This window comes from Procambarus clarkii, chromosome 40 (genome assembly GCF_040958095.1).
Source record: "Procambarus clarkii isolate CNS0578487 chromosome 40, FALCON_Pclarkii_2.0, whole genome shotgun sequence".
In the NCBI taxonomy this organism is placed as follows: domain Eukaryota; kingdom Metazoa; phylum Arthropoda; class Malacostraca; order Decapoda; family Cambaridae; genus Procambarus; species Procambarus clarkii.
This window is the reverse complement of record NC_091189.1, coordinates 4,966,118-4,993,199: the sequence shown is the minus strand read 5'-3', so window position 1 is coordinate 4,993,199 and position 27,082 is coordinate 4,966,118. Positions and strand designations below refer to the sequence as shown.

The 27,082-nt window shown below is 37.3% G+C and overlaps 1 protein-coding gene across 1 annotated transcript; it reads right to left on the bottom strand.

Annotated features, from left to right (window-relative positions):
* Positions 1 to 506: 506 nt before the first annotated feature.
* LOC123757840 (RNA cytidine acetyltransferase) lies at positions 507 to 26,182 on the bottom strand. Its single transcript, XM_045741707.2, has 19 exons — positions 25,521 to 26,182; positions 23,791 to 23,879; positions 23,310 to 23,481; positions 22,838 to 23,022; positions 22,412 to 22,637; positions 20,298 to 20,502; positions 18,427 to 18,548; positions 16,967 to 17,103; positions 15,184 to 15,293; positions 14,615 to 14,780; positions 12,138 to 12,336; positions 11,001 to 11,174; positions 9,890 to 10,019; positions 9,234 to 9,378; positions 6,412 to 6,638; positions 5,202 to 5,374; positions 3,734 to 3,973; positions 3,424 to 3,569; positions 507 to 678 (listed from the first exon to the last, which is right to left on the bottom strand). The coding sequence occupies exons 1-19, from the start codon at positions 25,635 to 25,637 to the stop codon at positions 540 to 542; spliced, it is 3,102 nt and encodes a 1,033-aa protein (XP_045597663.1). The 5' UTR covers positions 25,638 to 26,182; the 3' UTR covers positions 507 to 539.
* Between the last annotated feature and the right edge of the window lie 900 nt (positions 26,183 to 27,082).

The following is a 27,082-nucleotide window of genomic DNA, read 5'->3' as shown; positions in this document are numbered from 1 at the left end:
ATTTTAACTCGAATAAAAAAAATTGACCTCATACATAATGAAATGGGTAGCTTTATCATTTCATAAGAAAAAAATTAGAGAAAATATATTAATTCAGGAAAACTTGGCTTATTAGGCAAATCGGGGCCTTGCATAGTAGGCTGAGAAGTGCGTTCTGGCTACTAGGTACGACATATATATATATATACACACACACACACATAATTTATAATATCTGGATAGAAGCAGCTCCCAAATAATTGTTTTAATATGAATAAATCTTATGGAGGACATTCCAAGCTAGACTGATAACCCTTCAGTACTCCCATGTCACTATGATCTTACAAAGGTCTGTTAACATCTTAATTGATCTTACCTTAGGGAGTAGCTGTGTGGAATAGCACATAACGAAGGCAAGGAATGCGAGTGAAAGCAATGCCAGTATTGTGTATTGTGTTACGTCTTAAACAAAATTGAAGGGCAACACACTTGTATTTTTTTTTTTACTAAAGGATAAAAAACAAGTGTTTTGTTCATTATTTTTTTAGTTTCATAAAATATTATGTCAATCTACTTCTCTTGTCAAATTTTTTCTTTGTCATTCTTTCTCTTGTATCTTTAATTTTGTCCTTCTTTTTAGTGGGTTGTTCCAGCTCAAGTTCCAGTTGCTCCTCTGTCATCGAAGCTGGTCGTTTGGTGCTGTTAAGGGTGAAAATAAATACCAATAAAACAAAAGGTGAATATTCATATATATAGATTTTACAGTTTATATTTACCAGTTAAAAACCTGGCATTTATGGACACACTCACCAGAGCAAACCATTAATTAGGCACTTTCCTTCTAACTCTGCATTTATCTTAATACCAATGCATCACACTAAATCTTATGCATATCAGTTTTTTCCAACAATCTCCTTTGTACCACACTTCCTCCTCAAAATGGCTAGACATGCTGCTCTAACACAGAATGGTATAGGCATGACACATCCTAACATACATGGCCAATCACTAGGGGGTGGTAGAGAGGTTTGATGAAACAGTCCTATTTCTTGTGACAAGTAGTAGTATTATTTTTATTTGTGGGATGGTTTTCAAGTAGCACTTAGCTCATGTATGCATACATATTAGCTTCAATTTGCGGCATTAGACATTTTATCATTTCAGTACTTGATGGTATTATTTAGGACACCAAGACAAATATCAGAATAAGGAAGTTTATCTTTGGAAGACTAATCATCTAGTCTGTTCATTTAAAGATGACAGTGAAAATCAAATTTTATAAAGATATTTAAGAACATACACTAAGTATGGTGTTTAGTTATATTAGTACTTACAATTTGATTAGTTTAACCCAAGTATCATGGTCTTGCATTGCAGTATACAACTAATTTGACAACATAAATAATGTTTAGCAAGAAAAATTATTCTCTGCAGGTGAGAGACTAATGTGGGCTCGGTTTCAAGATAACGACACATGAAGATGCTAAGATAAAACCAGAAAGTGAAGAAGCAACGATGTTTCAGTTCGTCCTGGACCATTATTAAATCGTGTAATAGTAGAGAGCAAGGTAAAGGGACAGGTAAATATATAAGGTAAGGGAGTGAGATGAGAGGTGAGGAGCAAGTAAGAGAAAGGAAAGAATAGGATGAATGTACAAATAAGAGGAAGGTAAAAAAAAGAGGAAAGGCAAGAATAAGAAAAGGGGGTAGGAATAAACAACAGGGGCGAGCTTAAGTCAGACCATATTTCTTAAAGTTAAGGTGGGTTGCCTCTGTTCATTACTCCTGCCCCTTTTCTTATTCCTACCTTTCCTCTTATTTGTACCTTCCTCTTATTCGTAAATTCATTCTATTCTTACCTTTCTCTTACTTGCTCCTCACTCTCTTACCTTAAATATTTGCATGTATCTTGCTCTCTATACTACCCATTCATCCCCAGACCTCCAGTATCAGCTACTGATACAGATAATGGCCCCAAAGAGCCTCCACTTATGGGCTCACCACAGCCTGTGCTACTTGGAACTTTCTGTTCCGAATAGCTGAATCTAAAAACAACATGCTCTCTACTATTACACGACTTGATAATGGTGCAGGACGGACTGATACGTCGTCATTTCTTCACTTTCTAATATGTAGGTGATCAAATCTTCAGTCACATTATTGTGACATCTACAGAAAAAGAGAAATAGGACCGTCCACTAGCAAGAGAATGACCTGCCAGTGCAAGTACCTGTAATCCTATTCTTGTTTTAGTGAGCACATCAATTTTTAATTGATGTGCTCTTTAATGTACCAATTTTAATTTTGCAATGAAGTGAACTATTCTCTCATTTCCACATTTTATACTCTCAGATGGGACAACACCCCCCCACCCCATATTTATGATGGTATTGGCAAGCTGATTACTGCTACCATGTCAGTAGATGAGGAATCTGCAATCAGCGGTGGACAGAAGTATCACTTGGTGGACCTACTGCAGATGATACAGAGCCCATTTCTTTACAGCCAACACTGACAGTGCTTACATGGGACTAAGAAGAGTAACTTAGTGTGCTGCTTTATTACAAGACTTCCATGATTGAAATTTAACCTGCTGAGCATACAGGTTTGATTTCCTGAAGACAACGATGAATATTCTCACAGAATATCAAGAGGAGCATTCAACATGGATACGGAAAAGACCTACAATGCACATTTTAGTGTGTTTTAGTGTCTACAAAATGCCTAAAGAAGCAGTGACCAAGTTTGCTAGATGATACACTTTGGGAAATGCAATATACTCAATGTTAAAAGTTGAATTCTATTCAAGGTAGATTTTTCACTTCCAACATCAAGGGTCCACTTGAGTAGCCTTGACAATGACATCCAAATAAACTATCTTGTAGTTGTGAAGCCACTGGAGTATTATTCACTGTAATGCTGGGCCATGTACTGAAAGTGGAGGAATAGTCCTCATGTGAACAAATTCCAGCACATACCCTTGAACTATTTCTCAATTTCTAGTATATGGCCCAGCATTGCGATGAATAAACTAATAATCCAGTAGCTTTGCAACTACTTGTTATTTGGATGTCACTGTCAAGGCTGCTCAAATGCACCCTTGACAATGGAAGTGAAATATGTGCTTTGAATAGAATTCAAATGTTAACTGTGAAATAGATCTACTGCACTTTATAGGCTATTTCTCTGCTGCCAAGTCAAGTAATTGTTAATATTGAAGATAAATAACACATTATACAAGTGAAGACTTCGAACATTTGTAGGACCAAAATACAAAACTTCAAATATTTCTGGTGGGCTACCACACAACCCCCCCTTACCCCTTTAATTTGCATCATATACCAACTTGGTCTCAATTCCTCTTGCATTAGCAATTTAATTGTAAATATGATCCAAACAGTCTCTTCTACCAAGGAATTGCTTTAGTAATTTAAACAAATTTACCTCTTGACACTAATAATGCTGCCTGGGCCTTCCTGAAGTGCTGTCTCCCATGCTGTATCATTACCCTGAATGGCAAACTTTCTGATGTCTCCCAGCAACTTGGAACCAACTGGCAGACTTTTCCCTTTTCTCTCATCCTCATAATCCTATGAATGAATAAAAACATTACATATATTGATTGATAAATGGGAAAAATGATTACCATCATAGCCATAAGCAATTGCATTTGATAAGGCTTGATTAATAACCTAATTCGTATCTTTACATAATTTGTATTATATTTGATTATTAAACTGTTAATAAATCATACCTTTGCCGCTTCTTCAAGATCCTGGTGAAGTGAAATAGACACAGGTTTAAACTCAACAAGTGTAGCTGTGGATTTGGGAAGGTGACGAGCAAGAGCAGTTTCCTGAATAGTTGACAGGGCCTTTAACAGACGACGAATGGCACGATTAAACTGCCCAAGAGCAGATTCTATTGGCAGGTCAAGTGGTTTGATGACTTCATCAAAACTTTTCAGCTGCAGTCCTAAACCAACCAAAAGGCCCTGATGATGGAAATAAAATAGCATAAGAAAAACAAAATAGCTAGATCACAAAACATGTGACTACCTGTGGAAGTCAACTACACAAACGTGGGAATAGCTCCAAGAAACCTATGAAGACCACTCGGCTTGACCGACTTTCCCACAAAGACCATCTATGTTAGCATGGAAAAAAGGAAAATCCATTAAGTCAGAGCAGCTTTTACACACAACTCTTCCAATGATGCTACGACCCGTTGAGGGGATGCCAGCCGAGTCCCTCTAAGCAGTGGATATACAAGGAACCCTCATCTATGCTTAAGGAAACCCTACGTTAAACATACCTTAACCTAACCTGAGCCGAGTTCCTTAAAGGAGTGGATATACACGAAACTCTCCTCTGTGTCTGAGGTTAAGGAAGCCCCATGTTTAACACACTCCTTCCGCCTCAGTAAGGCCACACAGACGCTGTGCAACAACCTCTTTTCAGAGGTCATTAAGTCAGTAGGTTGCTGGAAGGGCAATGCCTACAATGTATATATCTAAGCTGGAACCACCACGCTCCTCCCAGGGTGCATGGCCCCCCTTGCCCTCCACGCTTCTCCCTGCCCTCGCAGGAATGGGGGTTCCTTACCAGTCGTACTATCCATGGGGGAGGCTCCGCCGGAACCCCCATCGTGTACCACACCTTACTATTATGTCTCTTCTAATTTTCACATACTTCAAATCTCCACTTGCTAGCTGGGCCTGTACCCTTTTGCTATTCTCCCATACCTTAATATTCCACTGCACATCCTTTTGGACAACTAATTGGCAACTCCTATTTTATTCTTCAAGCCTAAATGCAATTCACAAAGTTGGTTCATTTACATTTATCCTCCAGTTATTCAATGTTATGTTTCACCATACAATTTATGTTTCCTACTACTTATTATAGTAATGTTAAATTCAATAATTAATTAATTATGGAAATCATTTGGACAACTAATTGCATCAATGTTATGTAATATGTAATGTTAAAACAATAATTAATAAATCTATTTAAAAACCCATTCAGGATTTTCCTCATACAGTACCTCCGAAAATACTGTATATGAAGACTGATTAAGCTTTTGGTTTTACCACTCATTCAATTAGTGATGTGCTGATAACTATTTTACTTTTAGCTAAATGTGGGAATTTAGCTTTGACATTCTTCTTCTTTATGTACTACAATTAAGGATTTATAAAACTAAAAATAGGATAACCTTACACACTGCAATGGAGATAAATGCACTGTTGGAATTTTCTTCATGAAAAACAGATTTGCAATACTTGGAAGCAAGTCCATGATAAGGTGACGATCAGCAAGGTTCTTTGAATATTTCTCCAGACGCTGAAGATCGTGTCCTGATATCATAGTCTTCAACTCCCGCCATTCAATTTCTGTCAAGAGAAATTAAGGTGACAATTTAACACAATATTCAAAACACACTCTCAAAGGAGTACAGTACCCAGGTGCATCTAAGAGCCTGACTGACCAAACCACCAACAGGGAGGCATGGTCTCAGACCAATCTGCGGGAACATTCATCAGGGGATATAATAGATATTAAAAAAGAATATTGTATAAAAATTTAATTAGTGGTACAACCACAAAACACCGGAGACTGTTAAATAATTGACTAAATGAGACCCAGAATAATGCTAAACTTGTGCATTAGCTGCACAACTGAAATGAATCCAAATGCAAAAACACCTGTGCAACATAAAGTCAATTTTAAATGTACATTGCCAACCATAAGGAATATACCTTAAACCTTGGTACTGTACCTTAAAAGATGCTGGAACACAAACACAAACTTCACTATACAATGCCTGTTTATTACATCTATCATCTTGCTTTTGTCACACATTAACTTAAATGAAATATAAATAAAAAATAAAGATTTAATAAAGAATTATCGGGGAGCACCTCATTGCCCTCTTTAAAACCAAGTGTGAGATCGGCAAGTTTCTACTCAAAGAACTACAGGTATTGCTATGTTGAGTGACATTGTTGCAAATTCTAATCTCAAATAATGATGGATGGTGAAAGCTAATGGTATGGATACGTCTTCCTACCTTGAAGTGACTATGGCAGATGTTTGCAAGGATTTTCTAGTTTAAACAAGATAAAATATGCGAGTGCTTTCCATACTAATTAGTAGAAGAAAAATGACTATATATGTATATTCTTATTTTATATGTACAGTTCCAAAATGTAACAAAAGGCACTTAACCCTCAAACGGTTCAGTTAATTAAAATAAAATCTTAAAATGTGATACATATGTAAACTACTCATAATTCATAACAATAAAATGCATTTAGCATTTCGAGCACTGGAGGAAAACCGCAGAGAGTGAATGGAACTGTTTAAGGTTAAGGAATCTTACTTGGACCTTAAACACGTGCACCAAATATTTAAAAACACACTTGTATACCTTTTGCATTAATTGTGCCAAGGTGAGCTTGAATAACTGCAAGGGCTAATAATGGAGACAGATCGTGGAGTGGCCCGCCAAGAAGAGAAAGAAATCGTCTCAGAAACTCTTGCGACAACTTATCCATCCAAGAATTGGTCTTGGTTATGTTGCTATCACCTTCACTATCTTCAACACGCTGAACCATAACACAATTGTGCTCGCCTGTTATCTTGTTTACTACCTGGCTGTTGACAAATACTGCATTACACAAGAGAAACAACTGTCACACCTTGAATAATGCACTTTGCTTAAATAATAAAAGGTGTTATTTATAATTCTCAGAGCAGACAACTTTATCCCCTATTATTCAAAATGCAAGAGATAATGAAACATATAAATTTAGTTTAGATGCATTTAGAAGTACATTTTATTAATAAATAATATAGCATTTATGAATGTTCCTATAATGAACCCTTGCAAATTTCAATACTGTTAGCAAAAGAGAGCTTTTCTAATATTTGTTCTTAATCTTTGCTGCCTTAGGTTGAAACTATGCTTTCTCCTTGAAGTTGCATTTTCAAGAATTCCTTCTGTCAATTTTGTAGATTCCTGTTACTATTTTGTATGCAGTGATTATATCTACTCTTTTTCTTGTACCTTCCAGTTTTGGCAAACTTAACACCTCTAATCTCTCCTAATAGCTCCTTTTTTTTTTAGTTCTGGAAGCTATTTAGTAGCACGTCTTTGAACCTTTTCCAGTTTGTCGATTTGTTGTTTCTTGAGATGTGGACAACATACAACTGCTGCATGTTCCAATTTTGGTCTCACAAAAGCCATAAACATTTTTTTTAATATTTCACCATTCATGTACGTATTTAAAAGCAATTCTAAAGTTAGAAAGCATAGCATAGGCACCTTGCACAATGTCTGATGTGGTCCTCTAGTGACAGTCTACTATCCATAACCACCCTATAGAGCTCTTTGTCAGAGTTCTTTAATGCCTTTTCACATAATTTGTAGGGTGTGTATGGCTTATTTTTTCCTATTCCACATTCAATAATGTATTATTTATTCACAATGAATTCCATCTGCAAAGTTTTGCTTCATATATTTATTTTTTCCAGGTTATTTTGAAGGGCAAGACATCAGCTAAGTTTCTTATCTTCCCTAGTAGCTTAGCATCATCAGCAAACATGTTCACATAACTTCTGGTAGATTGTTCATGTAGACAATGAACATCACTAGTGCTCGATTGTACCTGGATGGGGTTCTGGGAGGTCTTCTACTCCCAAAGCCTGGGGCCAGGCTAGATTTGTCAGAGCTTGGTCCAATAGGCTGTTGCTTGGAGCAGCCTGCAGGCCCACATATCCACAACAGCCTGGTTGGTCCGGCACTTTTTGAAGAAATACACTTTGGAATTGTTCATTTAGTGTTTCACATACAGTACTGTATTTCCTCTGCGTTCTTTGTGAATCTGTTCCCATTTTCTGTCTGGATTTTATCCTTTATCTGCAATTCGTTATTAATGAATTTATAGAATAGGCCTGGTTCTGTTTAGCATTTGTCCACAACCCCCTTCTCAAATTTTCTTTCTGCATTTCTTCTCACTGCCATTTGGTCATTTCTTGCTCATTTGTATTGCTGGTATGTTTGAGAGTATGGCCTCTTCTTATAGTGACTCCATTTTTGTTTTTTGTCTTTTGTTCTCTGGCTCTCAAACAATTTCTCTGAACCAGTTTAGTATTCTAGTTCTGCATCTCTGTCTTGGTATAAATATTGTTGTACTTCATCATATATGCCATTTGTTTTGGTTTACAAACATCTCATCTACTTCCTTGTGAAATAACAAATCTTCCCAATCAACTTCATTAAATAACTTGCCATGCTCCCCATAGTGTCCTCTCTTGAGATCAACTTTTTTCGCCATTTCCCTTTCCCCGGTTTCTCTCAGTTTATAATGCATTGAATATTTGATTTCCAAAAGAACATAGTTGCTCCTAGCCAATGGAGGAAGGAACTGAATATCAAATATCTCTTCTTCTTCTTTCCTGGAAAATACCAAATCAAGCACTGATGGAGCATCTCCTCTCAGTATTGTCGCCTGTTTAATTAACATGCCTATACATAAAGACACTAGGATGAGGTTTATGAACTGGTATTCATAAGCCAGAGATATTCACTATGATACTGCAATATGGATTCTAAGATGATCAACACAGCTAAATAATAAAGAGAATATTTAAGATACTATAAATTTGAAGCTATCACAGTTATAATAATAAAAATAATTTTGATAATACAAGCCTTCCAACACAACAGGAATGAATCAAGGACATGGACTGAGACTGAAAAATCTATGCCTGTGGTTACTGAAAAGAACTATGAAAATATGCATGTGAGTGGGAAAGAACAAACAACAATATGGGGACTGTTGAGCCTGGGAAGGCCAATACAGTACTCTATTTTCGAGCCACATCAGAGCTCCAGTTGCTTGTTTCAGACTCTCTCATGGTTGGAACACCTTAGGATAATGACTGATGAGAAATATATAGTCTAGTATATATAAGTATACAAAGTTAAGAGTGAGAGCAGACCAATGGACAGGCAAATTATAAGTATGATCCTGACTGAGAAAGTTTGTTGAAAATTTATGCACAGTTCACACTTTTAGGTTTCTGCAAGAAACATGCATGAATGAGGGGTGTCAAGAATTTTAAAAGATGTTAAAATCTTTGTGATGTTATGGTATCAGAGTGTGGACTCTCCATCCATGATAACCATTGTTCTTACAATAAAATATTTAATATAGACCAAATTTAAGGATTTTGTTTTAAACTCACCTGATGTACAATGGAAGGTAACCAGCTCGGTTCCAGAACTTCAGGAGTGGTAGCGTAACTCCATATGACACACTCAAATAATCTACATGTTCTGGTACCCTTTCACCCAACTTGGATAAAAGGGGTTCTTCTCTTTTACGAGGCACTAGAAATAAATAAATAAATAATTTAAAGGACAAATGTTTAAGCAGATAATATTTTAAAGTATTACATGTTCCCACGTTAGGATAGTGTTACCAAGGTCATGACCATTACTAAATGGCACTGCAAAGAAGATGTAGTTTTTGGAATTCTACTTTTTAATGGCAAAAGTTTGAAGTCTTAAAAAATGAGATGTATTACTCATCTAATACATGATATGCATGTGAAATAAAAAAAATCAATAAAAAGAAGTGTAACTGATTTGTTAGGAATCAAAATACAGTGTTCAAAACAACTTCAATGGAACACTTTACAAATTGTTTAATGATATAAATGAAGCATTTTGCAAAATGCTACCAAGTATGGCAGACAGTTGTTTAAGGACTGATGTCAAGCCAAACATCTATAACCCCCATTTTCAATAGCACTTCCATCTTCATCTGGTGGGTCTCTCTCCGTCAAAAGAAGGAAACAAGGTATACACAATAATAATACTGGCAATATAATGAACTTACCAATAACATCTCCATTAGAGCTAGCTTTATCTGTAGTAGGTGTGGAGTTCTGCTCGTCATCAAGAGTAAGGTGCTTTCCTTTATAGTAGTCACTAAGAAGGTTGATGGCTCTTGATCCATAGCCCATTGACTGAAATGATTTAACAATAATTACTACTGTGTCAGGTCAGGGAAACACAGTGGAATGAGCCGCCATATCTTCAACACAAAAATGTGTTAGAATTATAATAAATTGGGCAGTGGTCAATACACCCTTAACTGTGGTTCGTGAAGCACCTATGGAAAAGTAGCTAAATTTATAACATTGTTTGAACATACTGTTTCTTGATTTAATATATCACATAACAATCACAAACATGCAAGAATAATAAGAGGCTGGACAGCATGAAATTTGCCAACAAGAGGTGCCAATTAAATGATGGCAACTTTTAATGCTCATAGTATTAGGTACATCATTTGAGACCTTGAGGAGGGAGACAACATGATATCTGACATCACAGCTCCTGTCTGCCTTATTTCACATTAGAACTAAGTGAGCATTAGAACATCACAATTGAAGTCAGTGATGTAAACAAAATGACATCACTAAGACCTTTACAATGAATAAAATACTAAACCAGTACTCAATAAATTTAAATGTATACTTGAACATTATTGCTGTTAACCTAAGGAAAATGTGTTGTAAATCATTTCAATTCTTGATGAAAAGTGATTACAATTCCTAAAATATGAAGTAATGTACAAGATATAGATTTTGTATAAAGTAACTAGGGATATAGTGATTTAAATAAATATATAATATAAGCAGGAGAAAGTGAATGCTTTTAATTATTAAAGAACTCTGGTAGCATGAAAAGTCTGAAAACACTGCCTATAAAGACCCTATTTCTGAAATGGTCAAAAAGAAATAAATACCATACAAGCTTTAAAAGCCCAAGATCTTGATCAACTAAAAAATTAAGTCAAACGCAAGAAAAGAGTGTAATCACACACATCAGAAAGTCTTATGAACTGAAACTAAGACAATTATTCACCAAACCCTATGCACAAAAGCCTATCATAAGCAGGATAAAAAAGAAGGGCTCAAGATTTAGTTTGATCAATACATTACTTGATAGTCTGGATGTGTTGCTATTCTCACAACCCTTGCTCCTGTAAGTTCGGTGAGATTACAATCTAAAAACTGTGAGGCTAGGCACCAGGGTACCAGGTCACCAGACGGACGTTCGCCACGATTCTTGCATGCACTCGATACTGATGCTGGAATTCTTCCCTCTATGCACACCTAAAATAAAAAATTAGGTTATTCATAAAGTTTAATTCATAATGAAAATGTTAAAAGGCTTAAATAAAAATAAAAAGCCCAAAGGAAGCCTTTGAGAAGCTTTTGGAAAATGCAGTACATCTTTTAAAAATTAAGGGTTCATGGAAAATAAGGTACCCTTACACATCATTACATACACCATGTTGATCATAATCATTCAGGAGTACGACATTTGGATGCTCCTGAGGGCAAGATCCATTCTGGTCCCGTTGGACATGTCAGTCTGGGCAAGGTCAGATTTTTCCAGTGGCAGAACAGGGAAATATGCCTGTTAGGTAATTTTGGGGCTTCCTGTTCAACAATTATTGTAATTTTATTTTCAGGATACCCATACATGTGTCTAACATTTCAAACCCAATTATATATAATTTTTTTTTAATGTAAAAACTTCTATTTTCTGAACCTCTTATCAGTTTTTGTTACTGACCCACTAGAGACATACAGGATCCCCCAAGGTCCCATGACTACATTTCTAACAAAGAACTAGTTATAATGTAGATAACTTGCTACCTTTGGGAGCTCTCCTAACTCTTCCCCTCCACCCTCGTCCGCATCAAAAAGTTAGGTGGATCAGTGAAGTTTCTTTACACTTTAGATTAGGCAAAAGTGTACAAATTAAACACTAGTTAAATGACATGAACAGTCTGGCATTTTTGGATTTCACTCAAATATTTGCAGGGATAAGAAGGTTTGACTTTTTTTCATCCCAGATCCCTTTGTTCGATTACTGTTGATCCTATGGTGGATAGACTGTGGGTCTGCAACTGTAGCATACTGTGTGTAGATAAATTTACACATTAAATATATCAATTTAGTCCTTTTACCAACTCAGAACAATTATGCATAAGATTTAATTGCCAGTAATGAAGAAGCAACACTCTTGAAAAATGTTGGAAAGCAGGAAAATTTACAAGTGTGCCAAACCTGTATAACTGCTAAGACAGCTGGCAGGGCTGTCATGCCAGTGAGGATGGGCGGGAGCAACACGAAGAGGTGGTGTGCCGGAGCATCACTCAGCACCTGCAAGTCATCGGGGGAGTTGCGGTAGTGAGACGCTACCAGCAGGGAGATTACTTCTTGCAAAAACTCTTCACTCTCGCGATGACCACTGAACAACACGTCTCTGTTGTAAGTAGATAAGATATTAGTGGCAGTATATACTATACTGTATTGAACAAACCACTTTGAGCCGTTCCATTCGGCTGCTGCTTATGTAACATCCACCGACAGGATCATGCACAGTCAGGTAGGATGACATTCTGGCACAGGTACCAGTCACTACAGGGTCATTAAGGTGCAGCAAGGAAGACGCTGGAAAATATTCACTCCAACCCAGAATGATTAACAGAAAACTGTTTATAAGAACTCAAAGGCCCTTTAAAATCCTCCTTGGAATCACAGGTGAACACCCAGAGGGTACTGTTAACTATGCACCAGTTGCTCTGGTGGCTACCTGTACTGACAACCACTAGGCAACAGCACCACACACACACACACACACACACATCTTTGGGTTCCTATAACAAGGTGTATCACACGATCAAACTAATTAAACACGACACTTATTTTTTAGACCCATTTCTAAAAGTAGGGTGGGTAAGGGGGACATTAAACAAGTACATAGTTAACAAGATTAAATCACAAATACCAAAGTTTATAATGCAGAAACAAAAAAGGAGGAAAAAGAAAAGAAAGAGCTGCATGTGAGTATAGACATGAGGGTATAATCATCTGCATGTTAAACATTTTTATCTTTGAACATAACAGCTAGTAATCATATTACATATTATTATTGCTTATACACAGAGAAATCACAATAACGTGATATACCAATGAACAAATTCACAAGGGCCTTGATGAGGATTCGAACTTATACACTGGATGTTCCCAGACGCGTTCTAGTCAACTGTACCACGACATGGTAAATCACAGTGTCGTGGTACAGTTGACTAGAGCGCGTCTGGGAACAGCCAGTGCATAGGTTTGAATCCTCATCGAGGCCCTTGTGAATTTGTGCATTATTGCTTATATTATAGAATGGTTAGTACTCTGGCTATTGTACAGTATATTCCCACCTTCAGTTATATCCATATTTACCAACCATTATCCAAATTTTATAATTGCCTAATAACCACTGGATTATCTAACAGGTGGTTTGGATAATGTAGAAAAAATAGAGGGCTTGCAATACAGGTTCAGACAACCATGTGCAATGCCAATGCCGTCTATCCAAAAATGCCAGTTTCCCGATTGGGGCTGGTTTGGATACTCAAGTTCGGGAAATGCAAGGTTCGTATAAAATGGTTCGGGCATCTCATCAGGCAAGCATCCGCCAGGCCTCACGGCCCAGGGAGATGGTGGGTGGTTGCGTGGGAGATGGGGCTAGTTTGCCCAATGACCATATAGGGCCTTCTACCCGCATCTAGTGCCTTCTACCCTGTGACGTCACAGATTCACGGCCCATTGTTCCTATTGTTTTGATTCGTCATGAGACTGGAGTGTTCATTCTGTAACTGTTGGATATATTGCCACAATCTATAAATCCGTGCACCATGTCAGCTCCAAATGCACCCATTGTGTTAGCGAAAACTTCAACAAGCGGGATATGTAAAAGAAAGAGGTCAGTGATGACATTTGAGAAGAAAGTTGAAATAATTAAGGAGGAGAGCAGAGTTCCGAGAAGTGTCGTGTACGCCGAACATGGCATTAGCGCGAGTACTGTTTTTGATCTTATTAAGGCTAAACCTATCTTTTTTACCATTTCTCTAGAGTGAAAGTGATAAGGCAATTCAAAATAGAAAGGTAGTAAGTAAAGCAAAAGTGAAACGTGTTGATAATGCAGTGCGAGAGTGGAACAAACAGAAGTGTGAGGAGCAATATTTTGAAGGCATTTATGGAAACGAGTAACAGTGAGTTTGAAACTCGGGACATGTTGTATGTGAAGTTTTTGAAAACAAGAGCAAAGGCAATGAAACAAATATCAATTAAAGAGTCTTTTGCAAAGGCTTCCAAGAAAGCTCGCATTTTCCCACCTGCACCCGACTCATCACATATTGACCCAAATGCTTCAACAACTAAGGCTACCTAATCATTAATCTCCACTTCAGTCAACCCAACACCATCAACATCCACCACCACCTCTTCCATATAAATAACAATGCTCCATCAACAATAATAATCAAGATAGCAAGTGGATCAGGACTTCTTGTATTGGTGAATCCAAACAAAATACATTCTGTAGTTGTCGAATTTATGCAATGAACTTGTCGATTCCCCCCCCCCCAGATTTTAAGGCTACTTATACGAACACAAGTTAAACGACGGGTCTCTGCCCCGAGGGGTTCATAAAGCACGTGGCTGTCTGTACTATAATATTATAGATGATATTTTTTTAAACTTACCTACTAACATAGTAGAGTTGACAGTTTTGTGGAGGAGGACAAGTTGTGGTATATGAAATACTAGAGGTTGCATTCAAGCACAACAATTGATGTAACCAACTCTCAACAGGGTCACCACACTTGTACCGCACACTCTCTTCAAGTGTTAACTCATATAAGGCTCGACCTGAAATAAGAGTGTCATCGTTTACATAGTGGGGTCCCAAAAATCTTTATCAGTTTTTTAATGTTTTACAAGGTAAGGGTTGCCTGGAGGAATTGCATACTCTAGGACTGGTCTCACATTGGCTATATATAGTGTTTTGAATGGGCCATACCACACATGGACTCGATAATGATCTTAGAAGAGAGATGCTGTATCAACCTTAGTGGTACACTGTATATGGGATGCATACAAAAAATATTTGGTTAAGAGTGCCAAGGAAATGTGTGGAGTTGACCAAACTAGTGTTGGTGACAGTCATGGGGTTATAGCTGCTAATGTTGGTAAAGAATATGGTAAACTGTTCAGCAGTGGTATTTGGTGCTAGTGTTGGTAAATCTGGTGATGGTGATTAAATTAGGCTTACTTGAGACTGTGGAAGCTTCTGTTAGTGCAGATGTTGCTCCTGATCCACCTGTCTGCTCCCTCAGCTGTTGCAGCAGTTTGAGTGAGAGTGATCGACCAGTTCCCTCATATCTGAAGTTAACAATAACGATTGATTTTAGCTAATCGCTGACTGTGATTATAGAGTAACCCCATCATTTTGATTGCTTTATGTTGAAGATACCTTGGGGAAAGATACGCACAAACAGTCCCGGGCGGGAGATTAAAAAATGCAGGCGATGCTTTTGGAGAATGACTAATTACTTTGTGTAATTATGCCAGTATTACAGCCCAGTCTTAGAACCTGGGAAGCATATGTCACCAGGGTTTGAGTTACTTCTAAGCAAACACACAACATACTTACAACATTGTGGTTGCGTTGTGTTTGTAGGGTTGGATCACATTTTCTATTAAAAAGTGTGACATACTATTTTTTATAACACATTTGTATTTATTTTAATCTTTTAATGTCACAGTTGGGAAAAGCCTGTACAGTATTTTCTTACTAGAAATATAATACAAAATGTTCATTAAATGTTTTAGTTTGGGCTGCATTTTGACCCGTGGTAAAGAAAAGGTTGCGTCGCATTGAACTGGCAAAGTTTGGCTAATTAGGGTAATACACTCACAATAAAGGGTGTCTTCATAAACTGCCTTGTATCTTTGCTTCTTTAATTATCTGTTTTACCTGAGGCCAATTTTGGGAGTTGTTCTACTCCTACAGCCCAAGCCCAAGGTCAGACTTTTTAGATGATGACTTGCTCAGTAAAGCTGTGCTGGCAGTGGCCTACAGGCCCACATAACCATCACAAACTTGCTGATTGACCATTTCCCGAAGAAACATCTAATTTTATCTTGAAAAATTAAAACTTTGTTCTAGCAATATTTTTTATATCTTCCATTAGAAAGTTGAACAGCAGTGTGTGCCTCTGATACTTGTACAGTGCTCTTTGAGTGTGCTACTGGCAACTCTACTTTCCACTGGCACACTCCCAGTAATTCAGGTGTTTTGCTATATTGATACATGCAGCAAGAATATCTATAAACCTTCTGCTTTGAATACTTGCCTGCCATGAAAGAGGCAATTGTCAAGCAGTATTTCAAGAGAGTGCACAAATCATTCCAAAAGTAGGATCACTGGAGTGGTATTCCTTGTTTTGAATTTTTTGAAAACAAGCCCTATCATTTTACTAGATAATGCTAGGCTTGTTTTATGTTTACTAATGTTAGGTCTTCAGACATCATTATTCCCAGATCTTTAACATGTTGCTTTCCATTCCACAAGATTTGATTGTGTTTTATAGTGTATCTTGTATGAAATTTAGTTAAAAAAAATTCATTCCTATTTCAAATTTTCACTGTTGAACATTTTTCTTTGTTGCCCATTGGAATTTGTTGTTGTATATCGGGACTATTGGCATCTTCTACCAAAGTAATTTTCATGAAGATATTGGCACTTCCTTAAAAGTAGTCAACCGGGCACCAATCTGTGACTGTTGGCCCCTGTTCACCCAGCAGTAATTGAGGACCTTGTTGTAAATGGATTGGTGGGTCAAGTTTCAGGTAAAATTATTAAGGAATGCCTAAAATGAACTATGGGAAGGGAAAGTTCTAAGTCTGCTAATAGAAGTCAGAAGTTGTCTACCCCTCTGTACATAGCTGATTTAAAGAATAAAAAGAAAACAAATTTAATCACGAGTGAATGAATGCATACTAATGACAGAAAATGCATGAAAAGTAGATTGAATACAAAATTTATCACATACCCATTAATTGTGGATGCCATGATGACATTGTAAGAACCAATCAATGACTTCACATGAGACAGAGGAATAGCAGCTGCTTCATCTATCACCAACAACTCTGCTTGAGTTAGCTTGCCTGAATGACTTGGGTCCACATACTATGGAAGAAAATATAGTATATTATTTTTAAATACAGTATATTATTTTTAAATACGGTATATTATTTGTTAAAGTGATGGCATTCACTATCATTGCCATTTCATAATTTCATCGGGTAGGGGGGGGGGGGAGGATGTGCATGAAGGAAAAAATATAAGTCGACAATACCTGTACATTGAAATATGGCTATAGATATTACACAAAAATATCACTCATTCATTCATAACAATGTAGATTATGTTTTAACATTACCCATTTTCATTACTTTACACTCATTTAGAGGAAGTTCCAGTAGTCATTTATCTGCCCATTCCTGAAGTGACTTTCAGATGGATACTGATCAAGAACAGAGCCAATCCAAGATGAAAGCATTGAAAGAAACACGTGTGAGGGAAAAGTTATTGGGTTTTTGTCAAAAGTATAGAAAAGTGAGACATATGTTCTTATATGAAAATACCCCTTTTCAGCATTCTATTGCAAACAATTTGATACCAACCTGAACTATGTAGCATGAAAAATTGAAGTGACAAAGCTGAAAAGGGAATAAACGGAGTGGTGAGCTCTTGGGCAATGCTCGGCCTACCTTGCAGTGCAGGGCAGGTCTAATGTATAGGAAAGTGAGACTTATGTTCTTATACGTACACATTCCTTTAGAGCAGTCTACTGCAAACAATTTGATACCAAATTGAACTACGTATCACAAAAATCGAGGACAGAAAGCTAAAAACAGTATAAATATTTGTAGGGTGGTGGTTGTGATGCACTATTCATTACAGCCATATACTTGTGAAAACAATATAAAGAAATTGTATACTGGGGCAATTACTGCATTGGCTTAGTAACATTTGTGACAATATTTAAATGTGACAAGTAAATTTAATTTGCATAAAAAGATAATTATGAAATGATAGCAGATTTTTTCCCTGGATCAAGGTAAACTCCACTACATTCATATAGAGCTATTACACCCATTAGTATCATTGGTATAAAACCCTGACAATAAGTTTAAATCAATGTATGATAACCACATTACCCTGTGAATCTACGTATGATGATGACCGCATTGAAAGGGTTAAGTGAACAAAAAATGTGGCAACTCTACTAATTTCACTGAATGACATTTTAATTTCAATCAATAATATGATGGATAACATTCCCATAGGTTTAGGGAACTCTGGCCTTGCTTCCTGAGAAATTCTGCACATACTCTGCCTCACTGATCACTCGTTTGGTGAAGCAGGTGAACAAATCCAGTCTGGAAAATGAGCATTACAACCAGAGATTTATCAAAGATTGTACTGTACCATACTGTTTATACTCACTTGGATGGTTTGACGATACTCTCTGAAAATGTTCACACGAACAACTGCTTCATGATAGTCAATATTGGTTGACTGAATCACCTCATAATCAGTTTGCTCTTCATACTCCAAAGCATCAAAACCTAGAATTAATCATCATCATTAGTCTCATATCTGAGTAACTTATAACTCATGATACAGTACACACAAGTATATTAAATAGTCAAATATCAGCACTGTACATTAAATTACAGAGTATTCAACAGGTTGGGATTGAGAGCTGTCAGTCACCAGGATTCTTTGGTTATGGCATATGTTTCCTCTCATAAATTAATCTTGTAGCTTCTCTTAGCATTAGCTATGATTTGGGAATGATTTTAGTGCACTGAAATTTTCTAGTTTCCAGTGAAAGATTATAATGCACATATTGTCCATACAGAATGCCACAAATGTAAAAAGATCATTAGATTTTCATCGGAGTCATGCTGCGTACGTGTAATAAGTCATGTTGTCTACAGAATTTGTCAATTACCATTTTCACATCAATAAACTATATATTTCTTTTATTTTTGTCTGTCTGACTATTCAGTTAAATAGCTTGGATTGATAAATTGAAAATACATATACCACAATAAAAACAAAAAATATTGTCTGATTTTCCTCTTAGGAATTGTGCAGAAACACTGTAATAACATATATGTCCATACATCATACCTTGAAGAGCAACAGAATGAGCAAACTCAGAAAAATTAAAATATCCCTACGAAGAATTTTAAGGAAAATACTGCCATGGATAAGATGAGTTTACCCATTAGTTTGCTCCTACCAGCCCTGACCTATGGGATCAAAACATAAGCCAAGACAAAGAAAGATAAAATTTAGGCTGTTAACTACAATATTTTATTTGCAATGTATAAGAGGGTTAATTTTTACAAAGATGATGTATAAATGGTACATTCTTGTAAAGCCACCAAGATGCACAACTAGTAAAGGGAAAAAATAAGTAAAAGGAAGTGGATATTGAAGTATGATGACAAAAAAGATTAAAAATACAAGATTTGGAAATAATAAGTGGAATATAAGGGGCCCTGACAGCAGAGTGAACAGCGCTTCGGATTCGTAGTACTCAGGATCCGGGTTCAATCCCCAGTGGGGGCGTTAACAAATGGACAGTGTGTTTCACCCTGATGCCCCCTGTTACCTAGCAGTAAATAGGTACCTGGGAGTTAGACAGCTGCTACGACCAGCTTCCTGGGGGTTATCTTGAGGTTATCTTGAGATGATTTCGGGGCTTTAGTGTCCTTGCGGCCCGGTCCTCGACCAGGCCTCCACCCCCAGGAAGCAGCCCGTGACAGCTGATTAACACCCAGGAACCTATTTTACTGCTAGGTAACAGGGACATAGGGTGAAAGAAACTCTGCCCATTGTTTCTCACCGGCGTCCGGGATCGAAGCTGGGACCACAGGATCACAAGTCCAGTGTGCTGTCCGCTTGACCGACCGGCTCTGGGGTGTGTAATAAAAAGGAGGCCTGGCCGAGGACTGGTTCGCGGGGATGCTAAGCCCCGAAATCGAGATAACCAAGATATACCCTTCAAGATATATGTAAAAATAAAAAGTATATGCTAATTTGGACAAATGAAGATAGATAATAATGATGATAGGATTGCAAGGTGAATGTACAAGGGAACTTGACTGAGAGGCCGAGGGAAAGTAGTGAAATACACACTGAAAAGGTTCCAAGAATATATTTGTGACGAGATATCTGGATTTTTTTCTGTTAAGACCAAACCCTTCAAATCCCTGGATGGAACAAGGCATCATAAATAGATATAAAGAAAGAGTAATTTTACCAGCTTATTTTGAATAAAATTTCCAATAATTATGCAATACCTTTAAAGACAAATTCAAAAAATGTGCCAAGGTTTTCTGGTGAGGGGCTGGTGACAAAAATGTTGTTCAAACCAAAATGGACTGCAGCTGCCACAGCCAGACCCAAGGCGGCCGACTTGCCTCGACCACGGCCTGCAGTGACTGATACAGTTGCTCGTCCACTCCTTTCTGTGATTACATCGATCATTTTTAGAATGGCTTTGGCCTGCAAAAAAATGGCTTTCATTAATATTATATTATATACAGTATACTGTGTATGTATGTGTGTATATGTATATATATATATATGTATGAATGAAAACTCCCACCCCAGAAGTGACTCGAACCCATACTCCCAGAAGCAACGCAACTGGTAACTACAGGGCGCCTTAATCCGCTTGACCATCACGGCCGTCAAAAGGAAGTGATAGCCGAGGCTATTTGAGCCACTTCCCCGACGGCAACTCGGATGGTAATCTTGGGCATAGCATTTCACCAAATCACCTCATTCTTTGGGGCACACGTGAGGAACACAAAAGTATGGGTTCGAGTCACTTCTGGGGTGTGAGTTTTCATTCGCATATAGTCCTGGGGACCATTCAGGCTTGTTCGCATATATGTATATATATATATATATATATATATATATATATATATATATATATATATATATATATATATATATATATATATATATATATATATATATATATATATATATATATATATATATATATATGAAAATGACAACTCACACCCCAGAAGTGACTCGAACCCATACTCCCAGAAGCAACGCAACTGGTAACTACAGGGCGCCTTAATCTGCTTGACCATCACGGCCGTCAAAAGGAAGTGATAGCCGAGGCTATTTGAGCCACTTCCCCGACGGCAACTCGGATGGTAATCTTGGGCATAGCATTTCACCAAATCACCTCATTCTTTGGGGCACACGTGAGGAACACAAATGCAAACAAGCCTGAATGGTCCCCAGGACTATATGCGAATGACAACTCACACCCCAGAAGTGACTCGAACCCATACTCCCAGAAGCAACGCAACTGGTAACTACAGGGCGCCTTAATCCGCTTGACCATCACGGCCGTCAAAAGGAAGTGATAGCCGAGGCTATTTGAGCCACTTCCCCGACGGCAACTCGGATGGTAATCTTGGGCATAGCATTTCACCAAATCACCTCATTCTTTGGGGCACACGTGAGGAACACAAATGCAAACAAGCCTGAATGGTCCCCAGGACTATATGCGAATGACAACTCACACCCCAGAAGTGACTCGAACCCATACTCCCAGAAGCAACGCAACTGGTAACTACAGGGCGCCTTAATCCGCTTGACCATCACGGCCGTCAAAAGGAAGTGATAGCCGAGGCTATATTTATGCACTTAATTGACCTATTTCATCAACCATATGACAATTACAGATAATGGGTGGAGAGATAAATGGAACATATAAACTCCATATTCTTCCAGTACTGTACCTGTATTACACACATTCCAAATGTGCTTCCCAAGAGTTTCTGTGTGTCTGAGAGAGAGCAATACCTCACACATGTTGATAAGAGAAAAAGATCAAAAAGATAAAGATAGATATATATATATATATATATATATATATAATTGAAATGGGTACTTTTGTATATTAATACATCTTCAGAAGGAATGAATGAAAAATCATTCCTCCTGAAGATGTATTAATATACGAAAGTACTCAAGGAAATCCCTGTTTCAATTCTTCCTCCATGGTCTGACACTCACATTTTTCATCACGTGTTAATTTTCGTGATTTACACTTTTATATGTCTATTTCGTATAAAATAGACCTATAAAATAGGTTATAGGAAAGCTGTTAACAAATCTGCTAATTTTAGTGAATATTCTGGTGGTGGTGGTGTGTTGTGTGTGTGTGTGTGTGAGAGAGAGAGAGAGAGAGAGAGAGAGAGAGATAAAATCATTGCATTTCTGAGAAAAAGAAGTGCCCTTTCAAAATATATCATGAAAATCATTATCTGGGAACTTTTCTACTATAACCCATCCACCCATTTAGAGGGCAGTTTTCAAAGTAACTAAATTCACACACACACATATGGATAACAATTGTGAAAATTGCTACTATACTTACTTGGTCTACTGTTTTACAACAGCTTACTAGCTGAGGAAGTGGCTTGTCACCATCCTCAAGGCTCTTCTGCAGATCCAACAGCCTGACTTGAGATGCCTTGGCCTCGTCTAATAGCACAGGGCTCACTGGTTGAACAGGGCCACACAGTGATGGCACTTCAGGAATAATCTGAAGCTGGTCATTCAAAATCAAGCAAGATTTGCACCATCCCAGGGAGAGGACAAATCTGCCAGGGAAAAAATAAAACAATGAATTACAATTTTGACTGAATACTTAATTAAACTGTCTTGATCAAGTACAATGTAGTACTGTACATTAAAAAAAAAATAAAGTTTTAAGAAAACATAACAATAATTAATTCAAACATACCAAACATCAGTCATGATATATGCATCTAAGCACACGATTAAATAACACCCGACTCACCTTTCATTAAATAGTGGGCTAATAAGAGGGTGTGAATATGTCTTTAATTTACTATGAACATCCATGGAAAGAGAGAAAAGATCCCTCAAGGATTGCAACGCTGGCATAGCAACTACGATAACACCTCCACCAGCAACGGTTTCCACAATGCGGCATAATATGTTAGGGGACACAGCTTCAAAATCCTGTAATAGATAAAATAATAATATTGCAAAAGGCCTATAAATAATTACAAATATGTAATTGTGAAACCTTACGTATATATCAAAACAAAAGTAAAAAATAAACTACCAATTGAGTTCTCTCTCTGCTGCAATTAAAACATTTAGGTTTCGAGTATAGAGAAGTTCCTTTTTGACAAGGCCATATTTATGCACTTAATTGACCTATTTCATCAACCATATGACAATTACAGATAATGGGTGGAGAGATAAATGGAACATATAAACTCCATATTCTTCCAGTACTGTACCTGTATTACACACATTCCAAATGTGCTTCCCAAGAGTTTCTGTGTGTCTGAGAGAGAGCAATACCTCACACATGTTGATAAGAGAAAAAGATCAAATGCATTTTCTTTAGAGATGTCACTCTTTCCAGACTTGAGGCTTTTCTCAAGTTTCTTCAAGTGTTTCCGGCTTTGTCTGAAGAACAGAAAACAAACTTAAATTGACAAGGGTACCATCATCATCAAATAAAATAGGCAAACAAAATACAAAATATGAATAATATATTTAACGGAGAAGCTTTTAATAACAAAATATTAAGCCAGTAATTAAGTAAGGAAATCTAATTTTTCTATCATCCACCAAGAACCTTCATAGTTATTTTGGTGTCATCAGCAAAGAATGACTTAAATCTGTAGACTGCATTCCTGTCTGTCTTCTATGGTAATGAGAAAGTAAAACAAACATTAGATGAAACTAAAGAAATACAGGTACTGAACAACAAACCTTGGAACATCAGAATCCTTCTTGTGACACCAAAGTATTGACGGTCGCTCACCAGATGACTTGGAGATTAAATGATGAATGATCATAACCTATGACAAAAAGAAATTGATAATTAACAAGGAGAAACCCACCTATATCAGGCCAATTGCTGGTACAGTAATGCATCCAGTTAATGGAGCCTACAGAAACTTATCAGTGCCTGCACCATTCAATATACATTAACAAAACAACAATGATAAACTTGTGTAATATAGTCCATTAACACAGAAACAAATAAGAACATTCTGTTGTACATAACCAGGCACAATAATTATTTTTTGGCCATCAAATTTAGGAAGGCTAAAATGGATTTATTTTCTACTGTTTTCACCTATACAGTATGTATCATGCTTAACCATTAAGCTGCGCAAAATGTCATATGAAGTCGGACAGAGCTCAGTTTTTAAAATTTGCTGAAACGTTCTCAAATGTTTTGTGCATAATCTACTAGGTAACTGCTCCAACTTTGTCTAAATGATACAAACGTAACTTGAAAAACAAGAAAATAAAAAAATAATTATAAAATTGAATATTGAAAACTTCAGGTTATGAAATCAGCTTCAAAAATATAAACTATCACCAATTGTTCATTTGGTGTTATTATGCTCTCAGAATAGCATATGATCTTCAATTTCATATACCTGTACCTGTATTTAGAATATAGATTTTCAGTATAGTTTACTGTAAAAAATAAATTGTCAATATGGCATCTGAAATATGTGCAAATTTAGACAACAAAAATTTATAACTCCAAACATTTAGGGTTTATGAAAATTCAGTTCTATAGGGATTGTAGAATAGACAGCTGTGCACACTATATGTAAAAATGGTGAGAATCGGTCAAACTAGATGTTTGAATACTGTAGTAAGTTGAAATTCTAGTTATAGATATAATTGAAGTTACAAAACTTTACAAAAACATGGATATTTTTTTTTTTTTTTTTAGCAAAGTCAGGCTACAAAAATATCCAAGTAAGCTTGAGGAAATGGACACTAAATTTTGGTTCACCAATAATTGTTGCTCTGGCCCAGAAGGGCTCCAGTCCACTAGAAATCATTCAAGTATGGTTCCACTATACTAGTAATGTACATCAAAAAATATCTTGCAATTATGTACTGTAGATGAGGAGTTACAATAAATTGGCTGAAAAATGTTGACCAAATCACACACTAGAAAGTGAAGGGAAGACGACGTTTTGGTCCGTCCTGGACCATTATCAAGTCGATTGTAATAATGGTCCAGAACGGACCGAAACGTTGTCGTCTCTTCACTTTCTACTGTGGTATGGTCAATATTTTGCAATTAATTCATTCTGATAATATAAAGTATACAATTATATATTAATAAACTATATTTACTTTGCTACAGGGAGCAAGTTATTAGTCACACAGTATAAGAGTATTACCAAAGTTAAAAGCATTGAGTATTTGCAGGAAGCTGGAGGGCAGAGATTTACATCTACCTCTGGTTGGTAAACACTTCATTTACTCACCCATGACATTGGCAACTTTTTCCACAATGCGGGAATATTCTTAATAAAACAAGCCAATGTTGACTAAATGAGTATAAAGTGTCTCACCTTAATTCTTATGTTATGTTCTAATACGTGAACGGATTTGAGCGAATATAAATAGGAGTTGCCTCTAAGGGGCCAATAACTTTGCAGTTTCCTTAATTCTCATGTTCTTACCTGTTCTCTGGAGTCATTTCCCAGAGTTACTAATAGAGCTCTGTGGCCTAGTCTGGAGTTGTTGTCGATCAGAGTCTTTACTCGCCCATCCACAGTCATTTTCTCAGACTTGAGCATTGTGAAAATATATTCCGGCTTCACTGCAACAATTCCAATACATGTATGGAGGAGACTATAGCCCTGGGCGCGTGGTGACCATCATAGCCCTCGAGGCTCGCCCTGGTGCTGGTGCAGGGCTGGCTACCAGGCAGTGCCCTATGCACCCCGATGTTCCCGTGGACCGGAAAAAAAAACTCCGAAGCCTGGAGTTTTATAATACACCGCCAGACGACGGGAAAAATAATAATGCTGCACTCTAGGGCTAGTAAAATGCACGGTACAGTGACACAGGGGTCGTCCAGGGGCTCGCCGTGGTGTACCTCCTCAAGTCCTCAAGAGTCGCCAGGCCTCCACTGCCAGCCGCCCCCGTTATTATAACCTCACTCAACGCAATAAAAGCGACAACGGCGTTAATATCTGACTCATTTAAGTGTTTCTTTATTGTAAAATATAAAACAACAACCACAACAACTTCCTATATCTCCTCTGTTTTTCTTCGCATAAGTTTTAAAGGAGAAGTAATACAAAATTTCTGTTTAGATAACAGTTTTGTGTATGTAAACAAAACATCTTTTTCAATACATAAAACAGTGTTTTTTTCCTTTTATAATGCAAATGATGCTAATAATGTCAATACTAATTCTGATAAGTTTGCTTCTAATTCAAATTGTTCTAAAATACATTCATTAATAACATTGTGAAAGGTGTTGATGGGAGTCAGGTGCAGTGTTGCTAGATTGGGCTACAAGTAGCGAATTGGGCTACTTTTGAGAGTCCCGCGCTCCCAAATTTTTAATTTCGCTACTTGCTAGTTTTTGGGTTAATTTAAAAACAAGATGGGCTAATTTGGGCGATTAATGTTAAGAAACTTAATGATGATTATTTATGGTCAGATGCAACACAAACAAGCACCCCGCGATAGCAGCCACAGACTGACGATTTAAATGCGAACACAGCACACGCAGTATTTCCTTTCACAACCAAAGATCACATTCACCACCCTAAAAAATCTTCCACTTACGGGCTATTTTTGCCCGTGAGTAAATTTAGGGAAACCATGGAACTACCTTCCCGACAAAACCGTAAATGATAAAACATTGCTCGATAAAATCACCAGGGTAAATAGGGGACATAACAAGCCGCCGGCTTCCTATCCTCTTAGCTAATTAAATAATCCTGAAAAGTTTGTTTATTGAAGACAGGGCTGTGTTAGCAGCATTATACTCTCTGAGCAAAGCGATGCACTGTTGGCCCCCGACCCAGATGGTCGGCACTGGGGCCCATGCCTGTGGACCTGTACCTACAACCACGTTCTCGTCTGTGGACCCTCCCTTCTTTGGTAGGGGTCTCGGTGTGCTTGGTAGAGTTAGGGGGTGTTTGTCTGGTTAGATGAGGTGTTTGTTTGCTAGGCCTGTGGGTACACAACTGGTCGGGATATGGTCGTTTCCGACATGAGACGATTC